The sequence below is a fragment of the Bos indicus x Bos taurus genome, chromosome 10 (genome assembly GCF_003369695.1).
Source record: "Bos indicus x Bos taurus breed Angus x Brahman F1 hybrid chromosome 10, Bos_hybrid_MaternalHap_v2.0, whole genome shotgun sequence".
NCBI lineage: Eukaryota > Metazoa > Chordata > Mammalia > Artiodactyla > Bovidae > Bos > Bos indicus x Bos taurus.
The window spans coordinates 82,420,073-82,447,424 of record NC_040085.1 but is presented as its reverse complement, the minus strand read 5'-3'; the positions used below and the strand labels follow the sequence as shown (position 1 = coordinate 82,447,424).

The 27,352-nt window shown below is 45.0% G+C and overlaps 1 protein-coding gene across 1 annotated transcript; it reads left to right on the top strand.

Annotated features, from left to right (window-relative positions):
* Window positions 1–419: 419 nt before the first annotated feature.
* On the top strand, window positions 420–27,352 carry VIPAS39 (VPS33B interacting protein, apical-basolateral polarity regulator, spe-39 homolog). Its single transcript, XM_027552531.1, has 20 exons — window positions 420–537; window positions 3,530–3,622; window positions 4,256–4,358; window positions 6,121–6,264; window positions 7,402–7,440; window positions 7,792–7,856; window positions 8,782–8,838; window positions 14,235–14,327; window positions 15,020–15,053; window positions 15,556–15,658; window positions 17,933–17,960; window positions 19,314–19,387; window positions 21,020–21,095; window positions 21,543–21,677; window positions 22,284–22,325; window positions 22,709–22,798; window positions 24,194–24,280; window positions 24,856–24,945; window positions 25,364–25,468; window positions 26,338–27,352. Exons 2-20 carry the CDS (start codon window positions 3,530–3,532, stop codon window positions 26,356–26,358), a joined length of 1,479 nt encoding a protein of 492 aa, XP_027408332.1. The 5' UTR covers window positions 420–537; the 3' UTR covers window positions 26,359–27,352.

Genomic DNA, 27,352 nt, shown 5'->3' with positions numbered 1-27,352 from the left:
GTCGGCTACCCCTCCCCGGACCTTCGCTTCCGTTTGTTCTAAGGAATCCTTTACACTCCTTCGAGTTATGCCCTGAAAGGCCCGAAAGGCGACAGCTCACACGACCATGCCTCACCCACAGAGACACACAGGACACGTTTCATTGTTTCCCTAAACCCTTCATCGGCCCCGCTTGGCCTCACGGGAATTGTAGTCTTGTCGAGTGACCCACGGGATAACCTCGGAAGGTCGAGCTGAAAGGAGAGGAAACGGGCTTAGGCGCGGTGCGCTGGGGATTCTGGGAGTTGTAGTCAAGAGGCCGCCGCGGCCTGTCCCGGCAGAGCCTGATTGTAGGGGCGAGAGGAACTACAACTTCCAGCATGCCGTGCGGCGCCTGTCTCGACCCTTGGTTCCTACCCCCACCCCAGCCCTCCCGCCCCCTCCTCGGGGCTATCCCCTTCCGCCCCTTTTGTATGCCGCACAGCCTGTCTAGAAAGGCTGGACCCTCGGCGGCGAAGTCTGACGCTGACCTGAGAGGGAGGGCTCGGTGTGGAAGAGGTGAGGGTGTCCCAAACTCCTTGGGCTACATATCTGGCCGAGTCCAGCCTCTCCGCATCCATATCCTTTCCCCTCGTTGCCTGAGGCGTCCCTCGACCTCCCTGGCTTGACTGTTAAATCCAGTTCTGGCGATCCCTGGGCTTGCACTCGGGGTTGGGGCCGCGAGCGAGCCCAGACAACTGATTTTGAACAAGCATTTATTGTACTAAGGTTCTGGGCTCTGGCCTCTGCGGTGGATCCTTGTTTCCTGGACCCTTCGCCCACAGAGTCTTCCTAGTTTAATCCACATTTCCTCGTCTCAGTTCGTCACCTCACTTGTGTAGGCCTGGCTTTGAAAGAAGATAAATGAGTCCGAATCTAACTTCTCACAGGCTGGTTTCTGCGGTGTCCTGAGGCGGAGAGCGTGTTGGTTGTAGATATTCTTTGGCCAAGTCGTTTTCCATCCTTTGTCGTATTCCTGCCCTTCCCTCAGATCTACTGCCCTGTATGGTGGGATCTCAGTAAACAAGTGACAGGGACAAGCCTTTAAAGTGTTTTAAATAATTTTGAAGCACCTTTCTCAGCCCCTCTTAAAATTGTAGCTGATTGCTTTATAAATTTTAGAGCCGTTAAATTATTGTCTTTTTTTACTTGCTGAGGAAATATAGTTTCTGACTAGCGCTAGAAGTACAGATTGGTGTCAAGCGTCCACTGCCTTTGCGTAATTAAGAAAAGATTCCAGAAATCCTCTGGTGGATTACAGAGTTTGTTAAGATTTGCTATGCCTATCTGTAGATACTGTAGTAATGACCTGCCCTCAGTTTTCCCTAGAGTGATAAAAGAACGATGCAAATCAGAGTGGAAATGACCCAGGAGATAGAAAACCTGGATAGGAGCAACTAACTTTAGCTTAAAAACTTTGGTACTTAATCCTTTTGTGCCTCATTTCCCTCATCAATGAAATGGAATCTGCTAGGCCTACTTTGAAGAGGTGTTCTGAGGCTTTGTAAACTGGCACCTGTACCATAGACGTTTACCTGCTCTGTGGACATCTTCAGTGTTTGTGATGGCTACTCAGAGTTTTTATATCAAAATTTTAAACTTTAGGAATGCTTAGAAATATTTTTCTAGCTTTTTCCAAGGTATTGATTTATTATTAATAAAAATTAATACTAAACAGATTTTTGTGTCAGCACATGTGCTTTCCGTGTGGTTCACTGGCTTCAGCCTCACAACAGTCTTCCCAGGTACGTTTCTGTTGTTAAGTCCCATATTTACAAATGGCAGAGATAGAAAGAAGGCAGAAGATACACTAAAAGGAGCTAGCCTTTAGTATTTACTTTATACTGGGGACTTTTGTTAGCTCTTTCTTGACTCCTGTTTATTCTTCACTGCAACCCTGTGAGGTCGCCTGTCACTTTCTCCAAGGCTTAGAAGTGAGATTATTTACCCAGGTTGCTGAGAATTGGAGAGACTGACATTTGAATTCAAGTCTGCCTGACTACAAAGCCTATGCTTGTTGCAATATAAGGGATGATATTTTTTTTTCTGCTAGCTTTTGTATTTGATTTTACTCACTGCATTAAATATACAAAAGGATGTTTAAGCCGTGTCTGGGTTCAGTAGAAATCAGTTAGTGATATCTGCCATGGGGAAGGATCAGATGGTAAACACTTCTCAGCCTGCTTTGCCATTCCCAGACCCCCTGACAACACACGAAGTGAGGCAGAGTGTGTTAAGGCCATTGGGAGTCTCAGTGGGTCTGCCGTGGGGAGTGTTTCTTAAGCTTCTATTGAGAAAGGTGCTACTGAAATAGAAAAAGCAAATCCATCCTTTAGAACTGGACTCTCTGTAGCCTTTGGAGTTATTTTTGGCACTGAAAAATTTGGTACCTGGTTCTTGGCTTAAATCAGTTTTCACTCTAATCTAGTTGGCATGGATAGTTTAGTTTGTGATTCTAAGGCAAAACTTTTTTTCAGGGTGAAATCTAATTTTAGAATAGTTATGAGAGGGACTTGTGTTTTGACTAATTCTTCATAGACTTCCTTCTTTGGCTATGCCCTCGTTTCCCAAATTTTGGCCAGTACTTGTTATTAAATTAATCATGATTTGAAGTTGAAGTTACAAGCAGGCTAATTCAGCTTCCTTTAGTTGCTTACTTGCTATCAGGAATTCAAGAAGCACATGAGAGAGTAAGATGTCTATGAGTTTTTATTCTCTGCGGTATTCCCAGAGCCTAGAACAGGGCCTGAGAGGTGGCACGCAACAGATACATGTTGAGTCCATGAATGTAGTTACCATCTGTTTTGTTTATGCTTTGATTAACCTTGTGTATCCAGCAAAGTTCGTGATGCATTCTTGTAACACATGCCTGGTTTGTACTTTTACCTTTGTACATACTTTTACTGGGGCTTCCCAGGTGGCACTAGTGGTAAAGAACCCGCCTGCCAGTGCAGGAGACCTAAGAGACACAGGTTCAATTCCTGGGTTGGGGAAATCCCCTGGAGAAGGGCATGGCAACCCACTCCAGTATTCTTGCCTGGAGAATCCATGGACAGAGGAGCCTGGTGGGCTACCGTCCATAGGGTCGCAAAGAGTTGGACACAACTGAAGTGACTTAGCACGCATGAGAGTGTATAAATTAGAAAAGGTATATATGCTCAATACTGTGTTGTAGGGTCCTTCAGAGAGGGACTGTGTTTTGTACTTCAGATATCCCTTACGTAATAAAACAGCTGACAGAGCACCTGAGATGGTGTTGTGAACAAAGTAGCTGCTCTAGGAATGAATGACTACTCGTGGGTTATCAGGCAATCAAAAGTGTGATTGGATTGGTTGGAGACCCAAGGATCTGATTTTATGTGGCCTCTGCAGTATTTTCTTCACCAGACGCTTTTTGTGCATCCCTGACTACAGCAGGAAGTTTGTAGTCCAGGAACCCAAAGCTTTTGGAGCTCTTTTGAGGAGAATCCAAAAAGAGACATACAGTATATCTCTCTTCCTCTCCCTCCAGATGAATCGGACAAAGGGTGATGAGGAGGAGTATTGGAATAGCTCCAAGTTCAAGGCTTTCACCTTTGATGACGAAGATGATGAGCTCTCACAGGTGGGTTTCTGTGAACACTCACCGAAGTTCTCACCCCTTTCCACTGTGTACCCTTTCCCTTGCATCCTTGGTAACCTGTCTCAATTAGGCTCAGCAGTGCTTTCAGTCATATCTTTACAAGACTCTTCATGGAGAAGAACGCTGGGAAAAGAAAGGAATTGTAAAAGCCAACTCCCTGCCCATTTTCCTTTACATTCTTAAGATGATTCATTTCTTTGCGTTGTGTTTTTTTTCCCCCAAGAACCCATAAGTCTTTTTTCATGTGGTATAATTATTATTTTTGAAGGATGAACTGGATTGGGAGTTTTGTGTTTATCATGTCTGTTTTACAAATGAGGGAAACATTCATTTTTGGAAAGATGGATAAACTCCCTACAAAGCAAGTCAATACCAGGAATAGGATTAGAATTCAAAATCGGCTTTGACTCTTCCTAACCTTTTGCCACTGGACTCCAGTGTTGGCTAAATAGCAGTTTCTTTTCTTGGCAAACATCTAGTGGGCTAGGCATTCGATGGCAGAAAGGTTAAAATATTGGCCATTCTCAAGTCCAAGTTCCTCAGCCTTCTTGGCTGTCAGAGGGAGAGGTGAGAAGTGGTGACTGCCTAAGCGCCCTGCCTGGTGTCCGTCCACAGTTAAAGGAATCCAAGCGGGCAGTGAATAGCCTTCGAGACTTTGTGGATGATGATGACGAAGATGACCTGGAGAGAGTCAGCTGGACCGGGGAACCTGTGGGAAGTAAGTACAAAAGACCCTGGGAAGGGATTAATTATTCAGGGTTCTTAACACTCATAAAGTCTCCTCAATACTTGTCAGGATAGGGAACAAGGCTAAGCTGTTTTCAGATGAGCATACATCTGGAAATTTACCCAGGAGAGGGTACTTGGGGAAATAAGGCAGTAGTTTCCATACGGCTGTCTAGGTCTGCTATCTGAGGGCTAATGTTTGGGTGGCTATTTCAGACTTATTTGGGGTGCTTGTTAAAATTAGATTCCTGGGCTTCACTCGAGAGACTCTGCTTCAGTAGGTCTTGACGTTGGGTGTGGGGTGGCGGGTAGGGCAGGGTCTCAAATGACAATAAGCACTGCTAATGTTCTGATACGCAGTCATATTTGAGAACTGCTGACTTAAATGCTCACAACTGCCTGGCAGAACTGACTTCCTTAGCCACCAAGTCTCACTGCCTAATTGTTCTCTGATACCACTTAACACCTTTGCTGGGCCCATCTGATTAAGCATAGTTTTAAAGGTTTGTTTGTTTGTTTTAATGGGAAATACTGTCACATGATTTAAAAAGCAAAAAGTATTCAAGGCGTACTGTAGTAAAAAGGATTCACGGCGTACTGAGAAGTTTCCCTCACACCGTCACTCATCTACTTAGTTCTCAGGCCCTGCCAGCCCCAAAACAACTGCTGTTGTTTGCTTCCTGTGTGTTCATTTAGAGATGCTTTCTGCTTGTGGAACTACGTGTAGGAAAATGAACCCCGTTTTTTACACCAGAGGTGGCATACTTTATACCCTCCTCTTTTCACTGGATAATATAGCTTGAAGATCTTTCCAAGTGTTCTCATGCTGCCTCTCCCTTTTTAAAAATAGCAACATAGTATACACGGTGTGGATTTCTCATAATTTATGTAACCAGTCCACTGTTGATGAGCATTAGATTGTTTCCAATCTTCTGTTGTTTATATTGCTGTTCTTGTATTTTGCCCATGTAAGAGGATCTGAAAGTTCAGTTCCCAGAGTAGAATCGCTGGCAGAGGGTATTTGCATCTGTGTCGGTTAGAGGTTGCACCGATTTGCACTCCCACCTAGCAGTGTCAGAATGTTCTTTTTCCCACAGCCTTGACAGCACAGGGTGTTCTCAAACTTTTGGGTCTTTGTCAATCTTATAGGGGGCAAGTGGTATCTCAGTGTGCTTTTTAAAAATACTTATTTATCTTCAGCTGCTCCGGGTCATTGTTGCTGCGTGGGCTTTTCTCTAGCTGCAGCAAGCAGGGTCTACTTACTAGCTGTGCGCAGGCTTCTCATGGCGGTGGTTTCTCTTGAAGAGCCTGGGCTCTAGGTGCACGGTCGTCAGCAGTTGTGGCACGGGAGCTTAGTTCCTCTGTGGCCTGTGGGATCTTCCCGGCCCTGGGATCGAACCTGTGTCCCCTTGCGTTGGTAGGCAGGTTCTTAATCACTGGACCTCCAGGGAAGTCTTAACTGTACTTTTAATTTGTGTAATTCTCTTACTAAGAGTGTGGTCAAGCACCTTTTCGTATGTTTAACAGCTACTTGTATTTCCTTTTCTTTGATCCATTTATTCATTTCCTTTGCCCTTTTTTTCTGTTGATGGGTCTATGTGATTCTGTTCTTTCTCCCTGCCTGAGTATTTTTAAGTCCATGTTGACAAGGGACCAGGGCTTCTGATGAAAAGCTTTTAGAGTTTATTGGAAAGCTGGATGTGGTGGTATTATTTTGGATGAGAATGACTGATCTACATCTTGCTGTCTCACAGGTATCTCATGGTCCATCAAAGAGACTGCTGGTAATAGCGGGTCTAGCCACGAGCGTGAACAGCTGAAGAACCGAAACAGCTTCTCCACCTATGCACAACTACCCAAACCTGCTTCTACCTACTCTCTGAGCAGCTTTTTTAGAGGTGAGAGCGACGGTTAAAGGGACAGAGTCCTTTTCTTTGTTCCGAAAAACCACGAAGGCTGTGATTTTCATTTACTCTGTAAGAAAAAGATACTGAAGTATAAAAATCTTTGGAGCTAGCAGTTAGGGATAAGAAAGGGGGAGAAATGAGGGAAATTCAGAGGGGTTGGACTGGGTTTCTAAAACATGATAAACAAAGCTGACATCAACCTTGTGACATCTACTCAGGAAATTCGCCTAGGTCAGAATTCCCCCCTACCCCTGTGCTCAGGAAATTCGCCTAGGTCAGAATTCCTCCCTACCCTGTGCATCTCTGTTGGGAAGCCTTGTGCACTGCTGGGGGGAATGTAAAATGGTACGGCCTGTGTGTGGAAGACACCGGAAGACTGTGGAAGACAGTTTGGCAGTTTCTCAAAAAATTAAGTGTAGAATTGCCATATGATCCAGCAGTGTACTTCTGGGTATATACCAAAACGAATTAAAGCAAGGGTTTAAACAGGTATTTATACACCACGATTCAGAGTAGCCAAAATATGGAAACAACACAAATGTTCATTCACTGACGAATGAATGAACAAATGTCCATGCACATGCAGTGGAATATTATTCAACCTTAAAAAGGATCAAAATTCAGATACGTGTTACAACATGGATGAACCTTGAGGATATTATGCTGAGTGAATGAAGCCAGACATACAAGGATTCTGTGTGATTCGATTTCTGTGAGATGCCTAGAATAGTCAGATAGAAATAGAAAATAGAATAGTGGTCACCAGGGAATGAGAGTAAGGAGGAAAGGGAGTTATTGTTCAGTGGGTACAGTCTCAGTTTGAGATGATCAGAAAGTTCTGGACATAGTAGTGATGATTGTACAGTGTGGATGTACTTAGTACCACTGAACTGTATCCTCCTTAAAAATGGTGATGTTTATGTTAGGTGTATTTTATCACAATTAAAAGAAACAGTTCCTCAGTGCCTTTTATTTCCACGGTACCTCAGATTTCTGAAGTTGAATAAAAGCTTTTTTAAGCCTTAAGTTCTTATAATTTCACAAAAAGGTTCTGTGTGCACTGCATCCTAAACTGAGTCTGGATGGCTCTGACTTTAACTCTTGGCTTTATGTGTTCTTTATCTTTAGGGAGAACTAGACCTGGAAGTTTCCAGTCCCTCTCTGATGGTAGGCATGGACTCTTTTCTCTTGATTACTGGGAGATGTTACTGGTCTGGGGTACAGCCTAGGGAGTCATGGGGACAAGTGATAATTAGATGCTGGCACTTCTGAATCTATCATCATTATTAGAGGAATTTTCTGATGCTGAATAAGCAGCTTGAGACCATTCAGGCTGTGGGGTCCAAGGGTAGCATCTAGGGATGCTGTCTTTGGGTAGGAACTGAGATCTACTCGGACTTCCCTACTTGGGGCCATAAAAATACCTTGGGAGCCCGCAAGTCAAGCAAAGGAAGCAGTGGAAGAAAGGAATGGCAGGAAGATGGTATCCTTCTCAGTCCCTTGCCTGTTCTTTTGCAGCTCTGTCAGACACACCTGCCAAGAGCTATGCTCCAGAGCTGGGGAGACCCAAGGGGGAGTATAGGGTGAGTTATATCTTACGATGGTCATGACACTGTACACAGTTTGACGAACTTGGACATTTGTTATCTTGCTTGATCTTCCCAAATCTCTGAGCAGGTGTTATTTTAAACCCCTCTTAGAAATAAGAAAATTGGATCTCTAAACATTAGAGCTTGCCGGGAGTCTCACAGCTAGTTACATGGTAGAACTGGAACTTAAAATTTTTAGTTTCTGATTCAGCCCTGGTGTACTTTCCTTATCCATTATACTGCCATTTTTTAGGTTGTGGTTTGAAACTTTTGATCATCACTGTGGTCTAGAAGCTTGGTGGAGCTCATATTCACATGAAGCACATGAAAAAGCAAATTGACTGAAAAGGAAAAAACGATATCATAAGGTCCAAAAAAAGAACATGTTTCTCTCTTTTCCGTCTGTCGGCAAAACCATTCATTAGAGTCCCAAAACGGCCTCTACAGGCTGAAATTCTCAACCACTTACATGTGGGGCTGCCAGCTTTGTCAGTTGATCCGTTCCCTCTTTGATCCAATTCGTCCTGCCTGTAAAATCTCTGTCCTGGTTGCTTAAGAAACTTAGGACCAGACCATCCTAGTCTTGTTTTTTTTAATCTATCTTCTGGGCTTCCCTGGTGGCTCAGACGGTAAAGCGTCTGCCTGCAATGCAGGAGACCTGGGTTTGATTCCTGGGTTGGAAAGATCCCCTGGAGAAGGAAATGGCAATCCACTCCAGTACTCTTGCCTGGAAAATCCCATGGACGGAGGAGCCTGGTAGGCTACAGTCCATGGGGTTGCAGAGTCAGACACGACTGAGCGACTTCACTTTCACTTTCAGGGACTAAGACTATAAGCATGAGGTGAGGAGCTGATGCACTGATAATTCTGAATTCCGATCCTTTAACTTCCTGTAATTCATGCGTTGCTAATATTCCAGGATTACAGCAACGACTGGAGCCCCAGTGACACAGTGCGGCGCCTCAGGAAGGGCAAGGTAAGGCCCCTGGGGAGAGAATTCTTGTGGAATTGGAATTTGTTTATTTTGGAAGCTGAGCAGCTTGGCCCTTCTCTTCAGTTTTGTTAAATGAAATGATTTTCAGGAGGAAAACCATTCCACTAAGATGGCAATTCAGCTGCAAAATTTCTAATTCTCCACGGTTTAGTGTTGTTTTGATGGGGAAGTGGGAAAAGAGTGATGGATGAGAGGGAAAAGTAGTGCCTTTAAGAGTGAGAGCAGATCTCTCATGTTTAGGTCTGTGATCCAGTGTGAGTTAATACAGAATATATGGTGTGAGGTACAAATGGACATTCATTTTTTTCCCATACGGTTCTCTGTTTGCTCCAACACTGTTTGTTGAAAAGACTATCCATTTCTGCATCGGTCACTTTGGTGCCTTTGTTGAAAATGAATTGACTGTATATATGTGTAGGTCTCTTTCTGGACTGTATTCCAGTTCATTGATTTTTTTTTGTCTATCCTTATGCCGTTACCATTCATGACATTGTACAGGAGACAGGGATCAAGACCATCCCCATGGAAAAGAAATGCAAAAAAGCAAAATGGCTGTCTGGGGAGGCCTTACAAATAGCTGTGAAAAGAAGAGAAGCAAAAAGCAAAGGAGAAAAGGAAAGATATACCCATTTGAATGCAGAGTTCCAAAGAATAGCAAGAAGAGATAAGAAAGCCTTCCTCAGCGATCGATGCAAAGAAATAGAGGAAAACAACAGAATGGGAAAGACTAGAGATCTTTTCAAGAACATTAGAGATACCAAGGGAACATTTCATGCAAAGATGGGCTCGATAAAGGAGAGAAATGGTATGGACCTAACAGAAGCAGAAGATAATAAGAAGAGGTGGCAAGAATACACAGAAGAACTGTACAGAAAAGATCTTCATGACCCAGATAATCACGATGGTGTGATCACTGACCTAGAGCCAGACATCCTGAAATGTGAAGTCAAGTGGGCCTTAGAAAGCATCACTACGAACAAAGCTAGTGGAGGTGGTGGAATTCCAGTTGAGCTGTTTCAAATCCTGAAAGATGATGCTGTGAAAGTGCTGCACTCAATATGCCAGCAAATTTGGAAGACTCAGCAGTGGCCACAGGACTGGAAAAGGTCAGTTTTCATTCCAATCCCAAAGAAAGGCAATGCCAAAGAATGCTCAAACTACCGCACAATTGCACTCATCTCATACGCTAGGAAAGTAATGTTCAAAATTCTCCAAGCCAGGCTTCAGCAATACGTGAACCGTGAACTTCCAGATGTTCAAGCTGGATTTAGAAAGGGCAGAGGAACCAGAGATCAAATTGCCAACATCCGCTGGATCATCGAAAAAGCAAGAGAGTTCCAGAAAAACATCTATCTCTGCTTTATTGACTATGCCAAAGCCTTTGACTGTGTGGATCACAATAAACTGTGGAAAATTCTGAAAGAGATGGGAATACCAGACCACCTGACCTGCCTCTTGAGAAATCTGTATGCAGGTCAGGAAGCAACAGTTAGAACTGGACATGGAACAACAGACTGGTTCCAAATAGGAAAAGGAGTTCGTCAAGGCTGTGTACTGTCACCCTGCTTATTTAACTTATATGCAGAGAACATCACGAGAAACGCTGGACTGGAAGAAACACAAGCTGGAATCAAGATTGCCTGGGAGAAATATCAATAACCTCAGCTATGCAGATGACACCACCCTTATGGCAGAAAGTGAAGAGGAACTAAAAAGCCTCTTAATGAAAGTGAAAGAGGAGAGTGAAAAAGTTGGCTTAAAGCTCAACATTCAGAAAACGAAGATCATGGCATCTGGTCCCATCACTTCATGGCAAATAGATGGGGAAACAGTGGAAACAGTGTCAGACTTTATTTTTTTGGGCTCCAAAATCACTGCAGATGGTGACTGCAGCCAGGAAATTAAAAGACGCTTACTCCTTGGAAGAAAAGTTATGACCAACCTAGATAGCATATTCAAAAGCAGAGACATTACTTTGCCAACAAAGGTCCGTCTGGTCAAGGCTATGGTTTTTCCTGTGGTTATGTATGGATGTGAGTGTTGGACCGTGAGAAGGCTGAGCACCGAAGAATTGATGCTTTTGAACTGTGGTGTTGGAGAAGACTCTTGAGAGTCCCTTGGACTGCAAGGAGATCCAACCAGTCCATTCTGAAGGAGATCAGCCCTGGGATTTCTTTGGAGGGATTGACACCAAAGCTGAAACTCCAGTACTTTGGCCACCTCATGCGAAGAGTTGACTCATTGAAAAAGACTGTGATTCTGAGAGGGATTGGGGGCAGGAGGAGAAGGGGATGACAGAGGATGAGATGGCTGGATGGCATCACCGACTCTATGGACATGAGTCTCAGTGAACTCTGGGAGTTGGTGATGGACAGGGAGGCCTGGTGTGCTGCGATTCATGGGGTCTCAAAGAATCGGACACGACTGAGTGACTGAACTGAACTGAACTGATGCCATTACCAAGGCCTTGATTATTGTAGCTTTGTAGTTAATCTTGAAATCAAGTCACGTAAGTTCTTCAACCTTATTCTTCTCTTCCAAAATTATTTCAGCCATTCTAGATCCTGTGTATTTCCATATTAGCTTGTCAGTGTTACAAAAGAGCTGCTGGCATTTTGACTGAGATTGCATTGAATCTGTATTTCAATTTTGGGAGAATTGATACCATAATAACTATTGGGTGAAAATGGATCATAGTAGAATAAGTGCTAAAACTATAAAGCTGGAAGAAAATTTAGGTGAAAGTCTTTGTGATCTTGAGTTAGGCAAAGACTTACTAACCAAGCATACAAAAACCGTCAGACCAAAAAGGAAAATGGACTTCACCAAAATTGAGAAGTTTTGTTCTTTGAAAACACTGTTAAAAACACGAAAAGACCATTGCTGGGAGGAAATATTTGTAAAATACGTCTTATAAAGTGTTTTCTCCAGAATATGTATATCAAAAATGATGATGTATCTTCAGTAATAAGATAAGCAATCAAATTTAAAAACTGGCTCAAGTTTTCACCAGTTACATCACCAAAAGCTGTGTGAATGGCCAATAAGCACTTGAAAAGATGCTCAACGTTATCAGTTATCAGGAAAATGTGAATTAAAACTGAGATAGCACTATACAGCCACTATAATGGCTAAGTTTAAAAATACTGATCATACCAAGCATTGCTAAGCTAAATCGTGTCAGTCGTGTCCGACTCTGTGCGACCCCATAGACGGCAGCCCACCAGGCTCCTCCATCCCTGGGATTCTCCAGGCAAGAACACTGTAATGGGTTGCCATTTCCTTCTCCAATGCATGAAAGTGAAAAGTGAAAGTGAAGTCACTCAGTCGTGTCCGACTCTTAGCGACCAAGTGTTGGGAAGATGCAAAGCAACTGAAACTCTCATATGCTGCAAACAGGAAGGTGAAGTGGTAAAACCACTTTGCAAAAGAGTCTGACAGTTTCTTACAAAATCAAACACACATGTAATTTAATCGCTAATAGACATTTACAATTCAGGAGAAATGAAAATTTGTTCATACAAAGACCTATACATAGATGTTCATAGGAACTTTATTTATCATAACCTTTAAAGTGGGAATAACCTAAATATCTGCTAGTAAGATCCCTTGTCAGATGGACAAGGGGAATTTTTGTGGTAATGGAAATGTTCTGTATCTTGATTGTGGTAGTAGTTAACATGGGATTATTTACTTGTCAAAACTCACTGAACTGTACACTGAGATAGGGTAGATTTTGTATGATATAAATTGTACCTCATTAAAAAGAGAACAAGTTGGGACTTCCCTGATGGTCCAGTGGTTCAGAATCCACCTGCCAGTGCAGGAGATATGGGTCTGATCCCTGGTCTGGGAAGATGCCACAGCTAAGCCCGTGTGCCACAACTACTGAGCCAGCACTCTGGAGCCCTCGCTCCGCCACTGCTGCAGCGCGAGCTCCAGGGCCTGTGCTCCCCAGCAGCAGCAGCCACTGCAGTGAGAGCCTGCACACCGTCATGAAGAGTAGCCCCCGCGCCACAACTCAAGAAAGCCTGCACGCAGCAACAAGGACCCCGCACGGGCAAAAATAAGGAAACAAGTTAATTAAAAAGAAAGAAAAGTTGGTCTCAGATAGCCAGTCCCCTGCTGTCCCCTCCAGTGGACCCCACACGCATCCCCCATGGTGTGGCAAACGCTGCAGGGCCTCAGGAGTCCCTGTGCAGAGAGCCCTTCTTCCTGGGACACCACGTGGCCGGAAAGGTGGCTGCCGCCTCGCCTGTCATGCACCGCATGTTCCTGGGGAAGCTCGTCATAAACCATTTCTACAGGACCTGCTTCTGGGTCCAGCTTTCATATGTAGCAGAGCAGCTCCCTCACTGCGATCTACTGAAAGGTGGCGCTCAACACCAGGGTTTGAAAAAGCAACAACCAACCAAACAAGGAAAAACAAATTTTTTAAAAAGGGAAAAAAAGAGGCAAAAGAGAACAAGTGATCTCCTTACCTGTTGACTTTGGCAAGCCTTCATCAGGACACTAGCATCTTCCAGGGTTGCCCAGAAAATCCCATGGATGGAGGAGCCTGGTGGGTTGCAGTCCATGGGGTCTCTGGGAGTGGACATGACTGAGCGACTTCACTTTCACTTTCCACTTTCATGCATTGGAGAAGGAAATGGCAACCCACTCCAGTGTTCTTGCCTGGAGAATCTCATGGACGGAGAAGCCTGGTGGGCTGCAGTCCATGGGGTCGCACAGAGTCGGACACGACTGAAGCGACTTAGTAGTAGTAGTAGTAGGGAGGGGTGGTGGGAACCTCCTGGCTCATAGAGTGTTGAGGGCTGTTGTGTAAAGTAAAGAGGCTCTCCTTGGGGACCAGCGTGTGTGCTCAGTCGTGTCTGACTCTTTGTGACCCCACGGAGTGTAGTCTGCCAGGCTCCTCTGTCCATAGAATTTTTCAGGCAAGAATATTGGAGCAGGTTGCCATTTCCTCCTCCAGGGGATCTTCCTGACCCACACAGATCAAACCCATTTCTCTTGCATCTCCTGCACTGGCAGCTGGATTCTTTACCATTAGTGCCATTTGGGAAGCCCCAGGTGGCTCAGTGGTAAAGAATCCACCTGCAGTGCAGGAGATGTGTGTTCAATCCCTGGGTCAGGAAGATCCCTTGGAGAAGGAAATGGAAACCCACTTCAATGTTATTGCTTGGAAAATCCAATGGACAGAGGAGCGTGGCAGTCTGCAGTCCATGGGGTCGCAGAGTCAGGCATTACTAAGCGACTGAGCATGCATGTATGCGTTGGGGATATTTCAGGTCATTCTTGCTCTTCCTCAGTTTCCAGTGACAAAGGAATATAGGAAATGGTCCTCTTCCTTGCACACCAGTTCTATTCTTACCTGGCAGGTCTGCTCACTGGAAAGGTTCCGCTCCTTACAGGACAAAATCCAGCTCCTAGAAGAAGCAGTCAGCATGCATGATGGGAACGTCATTACTGCAGTGAGTTGTGCCTTTTTGTTGTTTAATTATTGCTTTCATCAGTTTCTGAAAGTCCAATCAGGATAGATTTGTTTTTTAATATCTTGATTTCTTTATTTGAAATATAGTTGATTCACAACCTTTTTGTTTCGGGTGTACAGCAACATGACTCAGTTATATGTATTAATATATATATGTTTCAGATTCTTTTCCCTTATAGGTTATTATAAAATACTGAGTATAGTTCCCTGTGCTGTGCAGTAGGTCCTTATTGGTTATCCATAGGATGGACTTTAATGTCAAGTAGAGACACTGGATTTCCTCTTGAAGTAGAAGATTCCCAGAAGTATGTGTTCTAAAGGCTCAGTTTGCATTGTGTGTGACACTCTTGATTATGACCCAGAAGTGGTAGGTTGGCTACTTTGTGTCCTCAAAAATAATCTGAAGGCCGAGAAATGTGACAGCAGCCTCTCCCAGAGGGAGGGAGGTGTCTCTTGCCATAGGGGCAAGGGCGTGTGGACTCCCAAGACAGAGCTCATTCCACATGTCCATCACCTGTCCTTTCATCACACAGAGAGAGAAACACCTTGTCTGGACCTGCGAAGACTCCTGATGAGTTGCTGGCCTCATTCCTAGTCGTCAGGTGCTCAGACAGGGCCTTGTGTTGGGAAGGTTACACAGGGTGATTCATTCTTGGTTCTCTTTTCCTCTAGGTTCTGATCTTCCTGAAGAGGACATTGAGTAAAGGTGAGCGTGGTTTGAGGGAAATCTTTAGTCAGTAAGATGTCTGCTACACTTGAAGGGAGAGTGGTCTCGTGGCTTTCATACCTAAATTCACCAGCATCAGGTCTACTTTTGGGATAGCTGGGGGGTCCTGAGGCTTCAGAGTACACGCCTCAGCCCTGAGTTGTTCCTCCTGTCGAGTGATAGCTACAGTAATTAAAAAGCCCCTCATTTACTGCACAGATGGATGGCTGTGTTGGTCTGAGGAGGTGAAAGACCAGGCTCAGGGCCTGCTGGTTGGGTTGGTGAGAGCTGAAAGCTAACACAAAGCCTTAGCCTTGCCCTGGACCCTGGAGTGTGTTGCTGGTGGGTTGAGCCAGGGGTGCGCACTATGGTAAACCATTCCTAGCTTCTGATGGACTTTGAGGAGATTATCTTAAGAATGTGTGAGTTGGGGGGTACTGATTTCCTGTTGAGTGATAGCTTTAATCCTTCCCCATCTAACTCCTTTCTTCCTGCCTACCAGAGATCCTCTTCCGAGAGCTGGAGGTGCGGCAGGTTGCCCTGAGACATCTCATTCACTTCCTTAAGGAGATAGGTGATCAGAAGCTGCTTTTAGACCTCTTTAGGTAAGAACCGATCATCTGGTCTGTAAAGTTTGTTAAGTACTTAGTTCAGAGCACGCTGGGTGATACTGCAAAGAGACACTGCCCCTTTTTTCTCGAAACGCTTACTAGACAAGATATAGTAAGGTGATAGGAGAAGGCAGTGGCACCCCACTCCAGTACTCTTGCCTGGAAAATCCCACGGATGGAGGAGCCTGGTGTGCTGCAGTCCATGGGGTCGCTAGGAGTCAGACACGACTGAGCGACTTCACTTTTACTTTTCATTTTCATGCATTGGAGAAGGAAATGGCAACCCACTCCAGTGTTCTTGCCTGGAGAATCCCAAGGACAGGGGAGCCTGGTGGGCTGCAGTCTCTGGGGTCGCACAGAGTCGGACACAACTGAAGCAACTTAGCAGCAGCAGTAAGGTGATGGGGGAATTCCCTGGTGGCAGTGGTTAGGACTTGGTGCTTTCATTGCCATGGACCCAGGTTCAGTCCCTGGTTGGGGAACGAAGATCCCACAAGCCATGTGGCATGACTGAAAAGAGAGAAAGAAGGAAAAAATGTGATGGGATAACTAATATTGCACCACAACCTGTAATAAAGTGACCGTGTTAAGAAATCAGGCTCCAGAGTCAAGCACCTGTGTTGAATATTATCTCCATCACTTAGTTCATAGCATGACGTTGAACAAGTTCCTCAACCTCTCCAAGCACCAGTTCTCACGTTTGTAAAATGGAAATAATGTTGCCTACTCCACAGGTCATTATGAAGGTGAAAAGAGTTCATGCATGTAAAGCGCTCAGCATAATGCCTAGTCTGTGGTATTAATGTTTATTAACTATTTTCTTACAAAAGACCGAGACTAAAGATGCCTTTTTTACTTGGTCCCTGGTGATGCCAGTGAGAAGCACAATGGAAAAGCAGAAGAAGCAAATGCAGTTTTCAATCAGGATAGCTGAGGAGAACCTCATGGGAGTGATTAGGAATTGAGTGGGCCCTGTGGGACTGGGTCGGGTTCTGATGGGTAGAGAGGCAAGAAGCAGGCATGTCTGCTGGGGGCCTGGGGAAGGGGGTGCCCATTGCGGGCAGCCGTCTTCTGCCATGTTTTCCTTCCCTATCTCATTTCAGTTGTTAGGGACTTTTTCCCACTCTTAGCTTAAAACAGGTGTATTATGTCCTTTCTTCAGTGTCAGGGCAGGGGGTGGAGCCTCTGTTTAGGCTGACATGTGCCCTGAGGTAACTTTATTTACCCAGTGGCCTCCGCAGAGTGATGAGCTTTCCCGAAGACTCAGGTGGGGAGGGTACACATGGTCAGGGTCAAGATTAGAGATGGTTAGCCAGGAATTTGTAGAAACCGCGTTCAAGACGAGCTGTTCCCTCAACCCTTTCTTCCCTCTCTCCCTCTTTCTTTTCTTCCTTCCTTCCCTCCGAACCAACAAGGCTTTTTTTAAGCATCACCTCTATGCCAAAGTAGTGATATTAATTATAGTGGTCCTTGCAGAGTGAAAAAGCAACCAGATGACAAAAAGTCCTTGTTCTCCAAGGCCTTACCACCTTTGGGGAGAGACAAATGCATTGTATGTTGTACCTGAAAACAACGGGGCTTCCCTGGGGGTCCAGTGGTTAAGAATCCACCTGCCAATGCAGGGAACACGGGTTCCATCCCTGGTGTGGGAGGATCCCATATACCCTGGAGCAGCCAAGCCCGTGTGCCACAGCTACTGAAGCCCTCACACCCAGAGCCTGTACTCCGCACCAGGAGAAGCCACCACGGTGTGAAGCCTGCACGCTGCAGCTAGAGAGTAGCCCCGGCTCGTCAGAACCGGAGAAGGCCTACATGCAGCAGTGAAGACCCCTCAAAGCTAAAAATTAAATAAATAAATCTTAAAAAAAAAAAAGAAAACAACAGAGGAGGATAGTGTAGACAATCTGTTTCCAAGACCCCTGACAGAGAAGAGTGTTTTCATCTTTAAAAAAAAAAAACCCAGAAGACTACTGTGGGCTAAGGTTTTGCAGAGGCTCTGAGCCTTTCTGTCAGAGCTGTTGACATCACAGAGTTACTAGTGCCCACGACGTCTTCCAGTTTCTGCTCTTCACTCAGCTCGGTAGATCGGGCACGTGTTCTCAAGGGGTTGCTGATGGTAGAGAGTTTGAGAAGAGAAGGGCTTAGCTTGTGTATGGAGGCAGATGAGTTCGGATGATGTTTCTCCTAGAACACTCATCCTGTTTTGTGAGGTTATACTGCCACGCATCAACAGATAAAAACGCGCTGCTCCCTTCTGCTTCTTCCCAGGTTCCTGGATAGAACAGAAGAGCTTGCGGTAAGTGTGGCCTTTGTTTCAGTTGGGGGCCTCTTTAGAAAGTCTAAGCCAAAATCCAGCCTACTGCACTGATTGACTATTTCCTTTCCTTTGGTATTGGTTATATCTGGGAGACGGGGGCATCTGGGAAGCCTGAGAACAATCCAGATGATGTACTGCTTTGTGTCTTTTTATATGCTCTTTTTGATTGGGCTTCTGAATAAATTTTTAAAAAATAACCAAATGAAAACTGGCCTGGTCAGTTTGGAATTTGTCTCTTAATTTCTAGTTGTTTTTAGTTCTTAATTTGTAGGAGCTTTGGGGTTTTGGCTTCTAATACCAAAGACAGTATTGAACAAACAATATTGAGCAAACAGGGATAAGAAATCAGATACAGGTCATGAAGGACGATCGGTCAAGCTGCTGGTAAGGCACCCAATACACATTTTGGCTGAGAGCTCAATGACTAAGTGTTAAAGTTGATTTTGGACAGATTTTCACCATTGTAGATGAAACTCTTGTAGTATAAGAATGAACCTGAAATTTTACCAAAAATGTAATTTTCTTATTAAAACTTCAATAATCTATTTAAAAGGTTTGACATTATTGTGTAAGAGTAAGGATTTCTCGTTGCCATCGATGTCAGAATTATTTTTTTAGTCACTGTACCACACATTGGTGGTAATACATTTTTAAGCTTTGCACACCAGAGTATAATTCAGGAAAATGTTTTCAGTAACATTTTGTAAAAGGAATTTGTACTTAATACTCAAGGTGTGGGAAAAATCTCAAAACCTTTTATCTTAATCTCTTCAAAATGATTAGGAATCTGTAGTACTCATTTTGAAAAGCTTTTTCGTTTATATTTTTAATTTCCATAGGTTCAAAACTATAAGGAATTTTCTTCAGATAGCATTCATATAGTTCAGTGTTTTGAAGTTTGGTTAATCAGTGAAAATAAATGTGTTTTGGGTAACTCATTTTTATCTAAAGCTTTCATATTTTCTTCATATTCTCTGTTATGTTTGAACTGAAGGTGATTTATCATGCATGCTGTTATATATGCATTTGGAGTTTTCCAACCTTATAAACCCTGGAATTGGCAAATCCGATAGTCTGCTTTTAGTTTATCCTCGTAGAATAGGACAGTCTCCTAAGAACAACTTTTTCTTGAAACTAGTGGCTGTTGTATTGGATAATGCAGTTAGAGATAATAATTTTGAATCACTCTTCTCCCGCACCCCTCTGCCATCTATTCCTAGAAGAATCTCTAGTGATGAAGAGTTTAGCTTTCAAACATGGAAAACCTACTGACAGAGCTCTCACCCTTCTGAGGAAAAGAAACAGCTCAAAGTTCTTCTCTGTTTTTTGTAGCTGTCCCATTATCGAGAGCACTTGAACATTCAGGACCCCGAGAAACGAAAAGAATTTCTTAAGACATGCATTGGGTAAGTGGGGGAGAAGTGTTTTTCACTATCAATACTGTTATACAGAACAATGAAGAGATTAAAAGAGGGTAGGATGGATAGATGGTTGTAGGGAAAGGCTAACAGTGGGTCATACAAACATGATTAAAGATCGTCTCATTCAGTGGTTCCAAACACTGTTCCCCCATAGAGTTTTCACTGATTGGTGATAAACTGAGAAAAATAAAGACAATGTAGAGAGCTTTCTACTAAAGCTAAATTTATTTAATTGGAAAGACTGCGTTTTATTCAGAGATTGTCTCCCCCCCCCCCCCCACTTCTTTTTGGTAGAAAAATGAGTTATAAGTTTTTTGTGTGTGCCCTAATGTATTAAAAAATCGGCAACATCTTACTTATGTGTTGTTTTCGGTGTTACCAGTCCTTGAAACCCCATAGTCCAAGAATTACTGGTTCAGTCCAGCTTTTATCCAGAGTATAAGTCCCTGTGAAAACCAGCCCCACATACTGTTCTTCCAGGGGTGGGGCACACACTCTTGGAAGTGGCTTATTTCCTTGTTGGACAGCCTTTATTACCGCAAGTGCCTCCTTATATTGAGCTGAAACTTGCTTCCCTGTTTATCTTTTAAGACAGGTGTAGAGCCCACCCAGTAGACCTTACCTGAGGTTCAGTGGTCACAGTTCTTTCTTTCAGTCATTCCTCATGTGACATGATTGCCAGGTTTCACATTTAGAAGTTTATGTCAGTACAATCCTTAGTTTTAACTTTGGCAGCTACTGAGCCAATATGTTGTATGGCCTCTGGTAAACAGAGAAGTTAGAATACTGAAGTAACTGGTACCTTTTGCTGTCTTCTTTATCACTTCTAAAAATCAGCTGTGGGCTCACACTTACCTGGGAGAGTGTAATTGAATTTCAGAATTCTTCCTGGAGTGAGTGGAGTAGAGGAATAAGACAGTACTTTCTGAAGGAAGGTCTGGGAACTGGGCGTTTAAAATCTGGCTTCTATTCCTGGCTTTACCCATTGAGTTGCCAAATGACTTTCAGGCAAGACATTGTTTGTCCGTCAGCTTCTTCATGTGGAAGGATATAATGTAGTGTTAAAGATGGGGCCCTTGACATCATGTAGAACTCTTGAGATCTTTACCAATGTACAGACATAATGCCATGCTCTGTAACTTGAGTTTTATCTTATTACTCTGCATTAAAAAATGGCCAACATGTCAGTGCTCCTGAAAGACAGGTCAGCATTGACATTAGGCAGTGACCACAACCCCCGAGCCTCCCTGGGATGTGGATGATGGGCAGTTGGTCAGGCGCACTCATTGGCTGAGTGACTCGTTCATCAGTCATTGCACCGCCCACAATGAGGGGATTCTGCCTCACTTCTCAGCAGAATCACTAGTGACTGTATGTATTTCGTGGACTTGAAGGCTCCCTGTCTAATTGGCAAAACCATAAGTATAAAATCCGGGCCAGAGGTCGCCTCTTTTTCCTGCTTTCTCTCTGCCTTTCAGGGATGCTCTAAAGGGAACAGAGATCAGAATTGCAAAGCCCCATGAGCATCTTAGACTTAAAGTGGTGACCTGGATTAGGTAGGTGTGTTTCTTGTTTGAGTAGAGAATGAGGAACTAACCTTCTTGCCCTCTCTCCCAGCTTGCCCTTTTCAGCAGAAGATTCTGCACACATACAAGACCATTACACACTCCTGGAACGTCAGATCATTATCGAGGTTAGAATCCTTGTTTTCATTCTTTCTACTTAAGTGTCAAAGCTCTGTGTCATTCAGCAGCTAGGAGACTTCTGCTCGGCCTACATACGTCATTTCTGGTTACCCTTATTCTAAGAGTCTTTCATTTTCTTTCTCTGCATGGTGGCCTTCCCTCCACTGCCTCCAGGCATCTTTTCTTTTCTCACTTGCTATTAATCTGGAGCTATTTCCTCTTCATCCCAGAACTCTGTTTCATCACTACTTCTCTGGTCTTCCTCCATCCAACTTAGATCATCATTTTCTGGATCTTAAGCTCCTCGGGGCTCTCCTAGGCAGTTTCTTTCTTTTTCTCCTCTTCGCCTCTTTCCTAGGGTAGGAGACACATCTGCTCTAGTATTACAGGCTTCTCTCCTGCCTCCACTCCACGGACACTGTTCTTTTTTTTTCTCTTGGCTCACTCCACCACAGGCAAACGATCGGCATCTAGAATTAGCGGGACAGACTGAGGTCTTCCGGAAGCACCCCCGCAAAGCGTCCATTCTCAACATGCCGTTGGTGACGACGCTCTTCTACTCCTGCTTCTACCACTACACGGAGGCTGAGGTGCGGGCCACACGGGGGAGAAAGGCCCACGCATTCTCACTGCACAGGGGGGCATCCTTCAGAGCCTGTGTTTCAGCGTATCTGTTCACAGTGGGTGCACATCATTCTTGGCAGCCCACCTGGGAACTGTTCCAAGAGGGGGAAAGAGGTCTGTATGGGTTCGCGTGGCTTCCAGTGAGCTGGCCTGCCCTAGAACACATCTGCCTGACTGGTGCTGGTGCTAAGAGCATCTCTGGTCAGAGGCCCAAAGTTTCAAATGGATTCCCACAGGGTAAAGAACAGCAGCAGAGGGTAGTTACCTGTGCATACTTAAAAAAGTGGTCTTGAAGAAGTGCGACTTTAATGATCCCATAGGTGGACATGATCGTAACAATCATAGGATTAGCAAAAAATTGGGAAATACTTTATACCTGTTAATCTAGTGCCCTTAAGCTAGATGGTGATGTCCAGTTAGACCTGATAGAGCTTTTGTCTTAAATTAATTTCCAGGTTTAAATGGTTACAGAGTGAAATGTAGAATGTCTAGCTAGTGGACAAGAAAACAGGAGATTGGTGGCATTTGAGAGAGTCAGTAACACCAAGATTCCTTCTGCACTTTCACCCTAGGGGACGTTCAGCAGCCCGGTCAACCTGAAGAAGACGTTTAAGGTAGATATAAACTGGGCAGTGTTTAGAAAAGTAGTAGCGGAATCGCTCTGTGGGGTGGGCGTTGCTTTAAGGTAGATATAAACTCGGCAGTGTTTAGAAAAGTAGTGTCAGAATCGCTCTGTGGGGTGGGTGTTGCTTTGTAACCTGTGCGGGAAGTGCCTTGGCGTTCAGGGGTCAGGAGAACGGAGTGAGTCTGTGGGAGGTGAGGGAGGCCTTAACTGAAGAGCCCGCAGCAGTGCGGGGCTTGGAGACCCAAGAGCTTTGTGGATCGTAAGGGGCAGAATCAATACCAGGGACTATTTTTGCCTGTCTTTCCAGAACTCTCAAGCCCCTCCCCTGATGCATTTCTGCTTCTCTTAATTTCCCCGGGCCTCTGCTTTCAGATCCCAGACAAACAGTACGTGCTGACAGCACTGGCCGCTCGCGCCAAGCTCCGGGCCTGGCATGACGTCGATGCCCTGTTTACCACCAAGGTGGGTGCCCTGGGGCTGTCAGCGCTCCGATGGAGATGCTGTCTTGCCATCCCACGCCTCCTGGGAGTCTCAGGTTTCACGCCTCCTGGGACACTCAGGTTCCAGCTACTGGTTGACATTTTTCCTTCAACATTTTATTTTCCAAAGTTTCAGATCTAAAGAAAACCAAAAGAAAGAATAATTAACAGTTTTCACCTACTTAACGAACTTGCTCACATTTTTGCCATGTTTGCTTTCTCTTGTTCTATATGTTTTTTTTTTTTTGCTGAAACATTTGAAAGTAAACTGCAGACATCACAATACTTTAACTACTTAAGTATTGTTCTCATTTGTAACCACAGTATTATCATTCTCGAGAAATTTAACGTTAACATAAGAATATTATCAGGGAGTTCAAGAAGCGGGGACACATGTATACCTGTGACCGATTCAAGTTGACGTATGGCAGAAGCCATCACAATATTGTAATTATCCTCTAATTTAAAAAAAAGAATATTATAGTACATATAAATTGATTAGCTCTTTAGAGCTGTTTTTTGTTTGTTTTTGTTTGCTGTCCAGATCGTCAAGAATCTTGCATTCCATTCGATTGTCATGTCTCCGTTGGTTTGCAGTTTAAATATCCATTTTTCCACTATGGGTTTGACAGTTTTTTGTTTTCTGCCTTTGCTATTTAATTAGAAACATTAACTATGAAAGCAGTACATGCCTGTGTCAAAATCAAACCCGCTGTGAAAGTGAGAGGGTAAAAAGTGAAGTTCCTCCTCCACTGTCCACCTCCTTTCTCAGTCCCTTCCTCAAGGCAAGCACTGTGAGAAGTTTGACTGGTAGCTTTCCAGACCTTTCCTCATGAATTTACAAATAAACATTTATGTAAATATAAAGACGTTTAAAAAAAAAAGCGACTTCACTTTCACTTTTCACTTTCATGCATTGGAGAAGGAAATGGCAACCCACTCTAATGTTCTTGCCTGGAGAATCCCAGGGACGGGGGAGCCTGGTGGGCTGCCATCTATGGGGTCACACAGAGTCGGACACGACTGAAACGACTTAGCAGCAAAGACGTAAAGGGTAGGATTATTCTACCCAGAGAATTTCATACTATCAATGCAAGTATTGTTAATGAAATTGCTTATTTCATGTAGCTGTATTTCAGACTTTTCTGCATTTGTGCCTATGCAAGCTAAGAACTCATAATACCTCTCTTTTCCACCCTCCTGAGTTCCTTGACTTTGCTGAAACCCTCATCTCTCTCCCTTTCTTTTTCCCCCACCTCCCATTCATCCACTCTCACCAGCACGTCATGCTGGTCTTACCACAAAACGCAGAGAGACTAGCTCAGAGTGGGTTGAATTTGTCTGACCTGCCCACGGCCACCCCGTCTTCCTTTTTCAGAACTGGCTGGGCTACACCAAGAAGAGAGCACCCATTGGCTTCCATCGGGTTGTGGAAATTTTGCACAAGAATAGTGCCCCTGTCCAGGTAATGGTTCCCAGAGAGAGTCGGGTACAGGGTCTTCTAGGAGACCTGACTTTCAGCCTCTTACTGCTCAGCAATGGGGGACTTGACCTGCTCTGGTCTTATCTTAAAGGCAACATAATGGTTGAACTGCGCCTCAACCTAGAAAGGGCCAGGGAAGGAAGTTCTGCTCAGCCTTTAGACATATGACCCCAGACCACCCTTTTCTGAGGAGCGTCTGCTGTGTTCAGCCAGAGGGAGGCACACTACTCAAATGATACAGGAGAACTTAATGAGAAAGGCAGTCAAGGAGCAGGGGGTGCGGGGGGAGGTCAGACCCAGGGCACACCTATTGCTGGCACGGGGGTCTGGCTCCAAGATGAGGAGGAGTGGGCCCTTCTCTTCCTTTTCGGGAGAACATGGATTACTGCAGAAAGTCTACCTCATTGCCCATTGCAGACCTAGTCCTGTGGTTCGTGATGGGAATTGTAGACAGCAGGCACTGACTCTCTGCCTTCTTCAGGACTTTTTCCCTACCTTTCAGAACTCTGGGTTTAATACAGCTGAGAATCGTTAATCAGAAGTACTTGTTTTCACAGGTATTACAGGAGTATGTCAATCTGGTGGAAGATGTGGACACAAAGTTGAACTTAGCCACCAAGTTCAAGTGTCATGATGTCGTCATTGATGTGAGTCCCTCAGAAATGAGAGCCCTGAGTTAGACCTCAGTGGCCAGTGGGAGGCTTCAGTCCCAGGGCCTAGATCCTGAGGTGCTGATGTCAGTTTCCACTTGCGCATAGTGTGGTCTGGCAAGCGTTAGTTTGGAGACCAGCTCTCCTATATGATTTGCCCAGTTCTCTGACTGGGTTTTCTCTGCTTTTATAAATTCGTTGCACTCGGAGAATTCATAGAATGAAATCAAGCCACATAACCTCTGCAGACGTCTCTTGAGTGTGAAGTTCGGTGGGTGCTTAGCCCCACTGTCATCCCACCGCAGCTCCCTGGCTTCTCTCGGAACCTTGGCTCAGAGTGGGAGAGACAGAAGGAAAGGGGCCCTTCTAGAGAAGGTTGACTGGAGGTTTTTATTGTCATTTCTTTTGGTGACAGACTTGCCGGGACCTGAAGGATCGTCAGCAGTTGCTCGCATACAGGAGCAAGGTGGATAAAGGCTCTGCCGAGGAGGAGAAGATTGATGCCCTTCTCAACAGCTCGGTGAGGGGCCCGGCTTGCCCTCCAGTGGGCTCACGAGACAGTTACCAGAGGAGCGTTGAGCACAGACTCCCGAGGCCTGAATGGGATTGCTGTCGGCCAAGCCTGTGGATCTCTTGATAAGGGTCTCCTGCGGGCCTACACGGCAGAAGTCACTCCTGAGACGTGGGATGACTTAGGGTGGTCTGGGGACCTTGGCTGACACTGATTGTAGTGCTCTGATCATTGTTAAACTCATCAGGTAGGAAGGACTAACCACTGGAAGTTAGAAACAAACGTTATAGAATCAGAATATGCAAACTGTAAAGTTTCCTGGGGCTGGATGTGACCTCCCTATTGGAAGAAAGAAGTAGGTGAAGTAGATTTTAGCTACTTTTTTTTCAATTAATTAATTTATTTTAATTGGAGGAAAATTACTTTACAACATTGTGATGGTTTTTGCCGTACATCAACATGAATCAGCCACAGGCATACATGTGTCCCCTGAATTTTAGCTGCTTGGGGAGCACAGCTGCCTCCTCTCTCATGGCATGGAATTGCTGAGCTTATTGTTAACGTGGAGCTTCGGTCCCAGTTAGGTATTTTGGAATCTACCACAAGCTAAAGCTAGTGAATCTTTGAATCTTTGTCCTGAGGAGCACAGAACCAGAATAAATGCCCTAAATCAGGCTTACAGAATAGGTACAGATAGGTGTTTCATCCGTCTCCAAATAAGTGAACTCCTCTCCCCCACGTTAAGTTTTTTTTTCAGCCTTCTGGCTCCATCTTTCTTTTCCTTACATTACCTACCTGGAGTCCTTGTTTTATTGAACTCTGTCTACCTATCTGTAGGGATCCGTGAAAACTGATGATTGTTTGTTTTTTTTCCCCAGCAAATTCGATGGAAGAATTAAGTGGCATCAGCTCCCTTGCAACCTGCCTCATTTCTTCCTTTCCTGCCTGTGAAAGTAGAGAGCACTCTTCTTGGGAGAGTTACAGCATCACATCACTGGGGCCCATCGTCAGCAGGCAGTGCCTGCCACCCGTGGGACAGAGACCAGCGCCTGGGCACCGACAGCCACAGACCGGCCTTCTGTCCAGGGACTGTCACCGAAGGGCCAAGATCTAAAGCTTTGCCTCATGAGGGAGGCTCTTCACCTGGTGCTCACGTGAAGGTGGGAATTAATTTCTAGGTTGGGCCCATATTGGGCAAGATGGCTTTTGGTCCGCAGAAAGTGACTGCTCCAAAAAGGAGGTTTCCTAGACTGAGAGGTACCGGTGTCGTCGGGCGGCCACTCCACTGCCCTCAGCTGATTGTGACCTTGGACTTGGTGCTGGACGCTGGCATCTGCTCTGCAGGAGGTCAGCAGGGAACCGGAATGGCTGTCTCCCGGGGGGTGCTCAGGAAGGGCTGCCCGCCTTGCCGGGACCTGTTGGAGGCGCCCTCACCCCAGACCGTACAGAGTCTGCCACCTCGCTGCAGAGCCGGCCCACCCTGCTCTGCTGCCCTGGTCTTCCCTTTACAGACAAACTGTGGTTCCTCTCTCCTCGCACCCCGGGGAGCCTGGTGCGAGAGATGAGGGCCCCCTCCTTCCCATTCCTCCTCCTCCGACCCAGGCCCCCCACCGTACATGAGTTAGCGGGGCTGGGGCACGCATTCCCTTTCTGCACACACGTCCTTGTTTCACTAGGAGCTTCCACAAGTTTCAGCAGGGCTCACCTCAGCAGCGTTTCTGGTAGGTGAGCAAGAGGGAGGTTTTGGCTTCGCGGTTGGTTTTCGAGAGGATATTCTGTAATGCCTGTGTCCTGTATTCCTGTGCCAGCGTGAGCTTTTCTTCTCTGTGACTGACCTGGGTTTCCCAGACACACCTAGACGCCTAATAAAGCCATTTCTTCCTTGGCACCTTC

Excerpts from the sequence above, each read along its gene's own strand:
- VIPAS39 (XM_027552531.1), top strand. The coding sequence starts at position 3,530 with ATGAATCGGACAAAGGGTGATGAGGAGGAGTATTGGAATAGCTCCAAG. Across the intron at positions 8,839-14,234 it reads GGCGCCTCAGGAAGGGCAAG|GTCTGCTCACTGGAAAGGTT; the intron begins GTAAGGCCCCTG and ends CTTACCTGGCAG. Across the intron at positions 17,961-19,313 it reads ATAGAACAGAAGAGCTTGCG|CTGTCCCATTATCGAGAGCA; the intron begins GTAAGTGTGGCC and ends TGTTTTTTGTAG.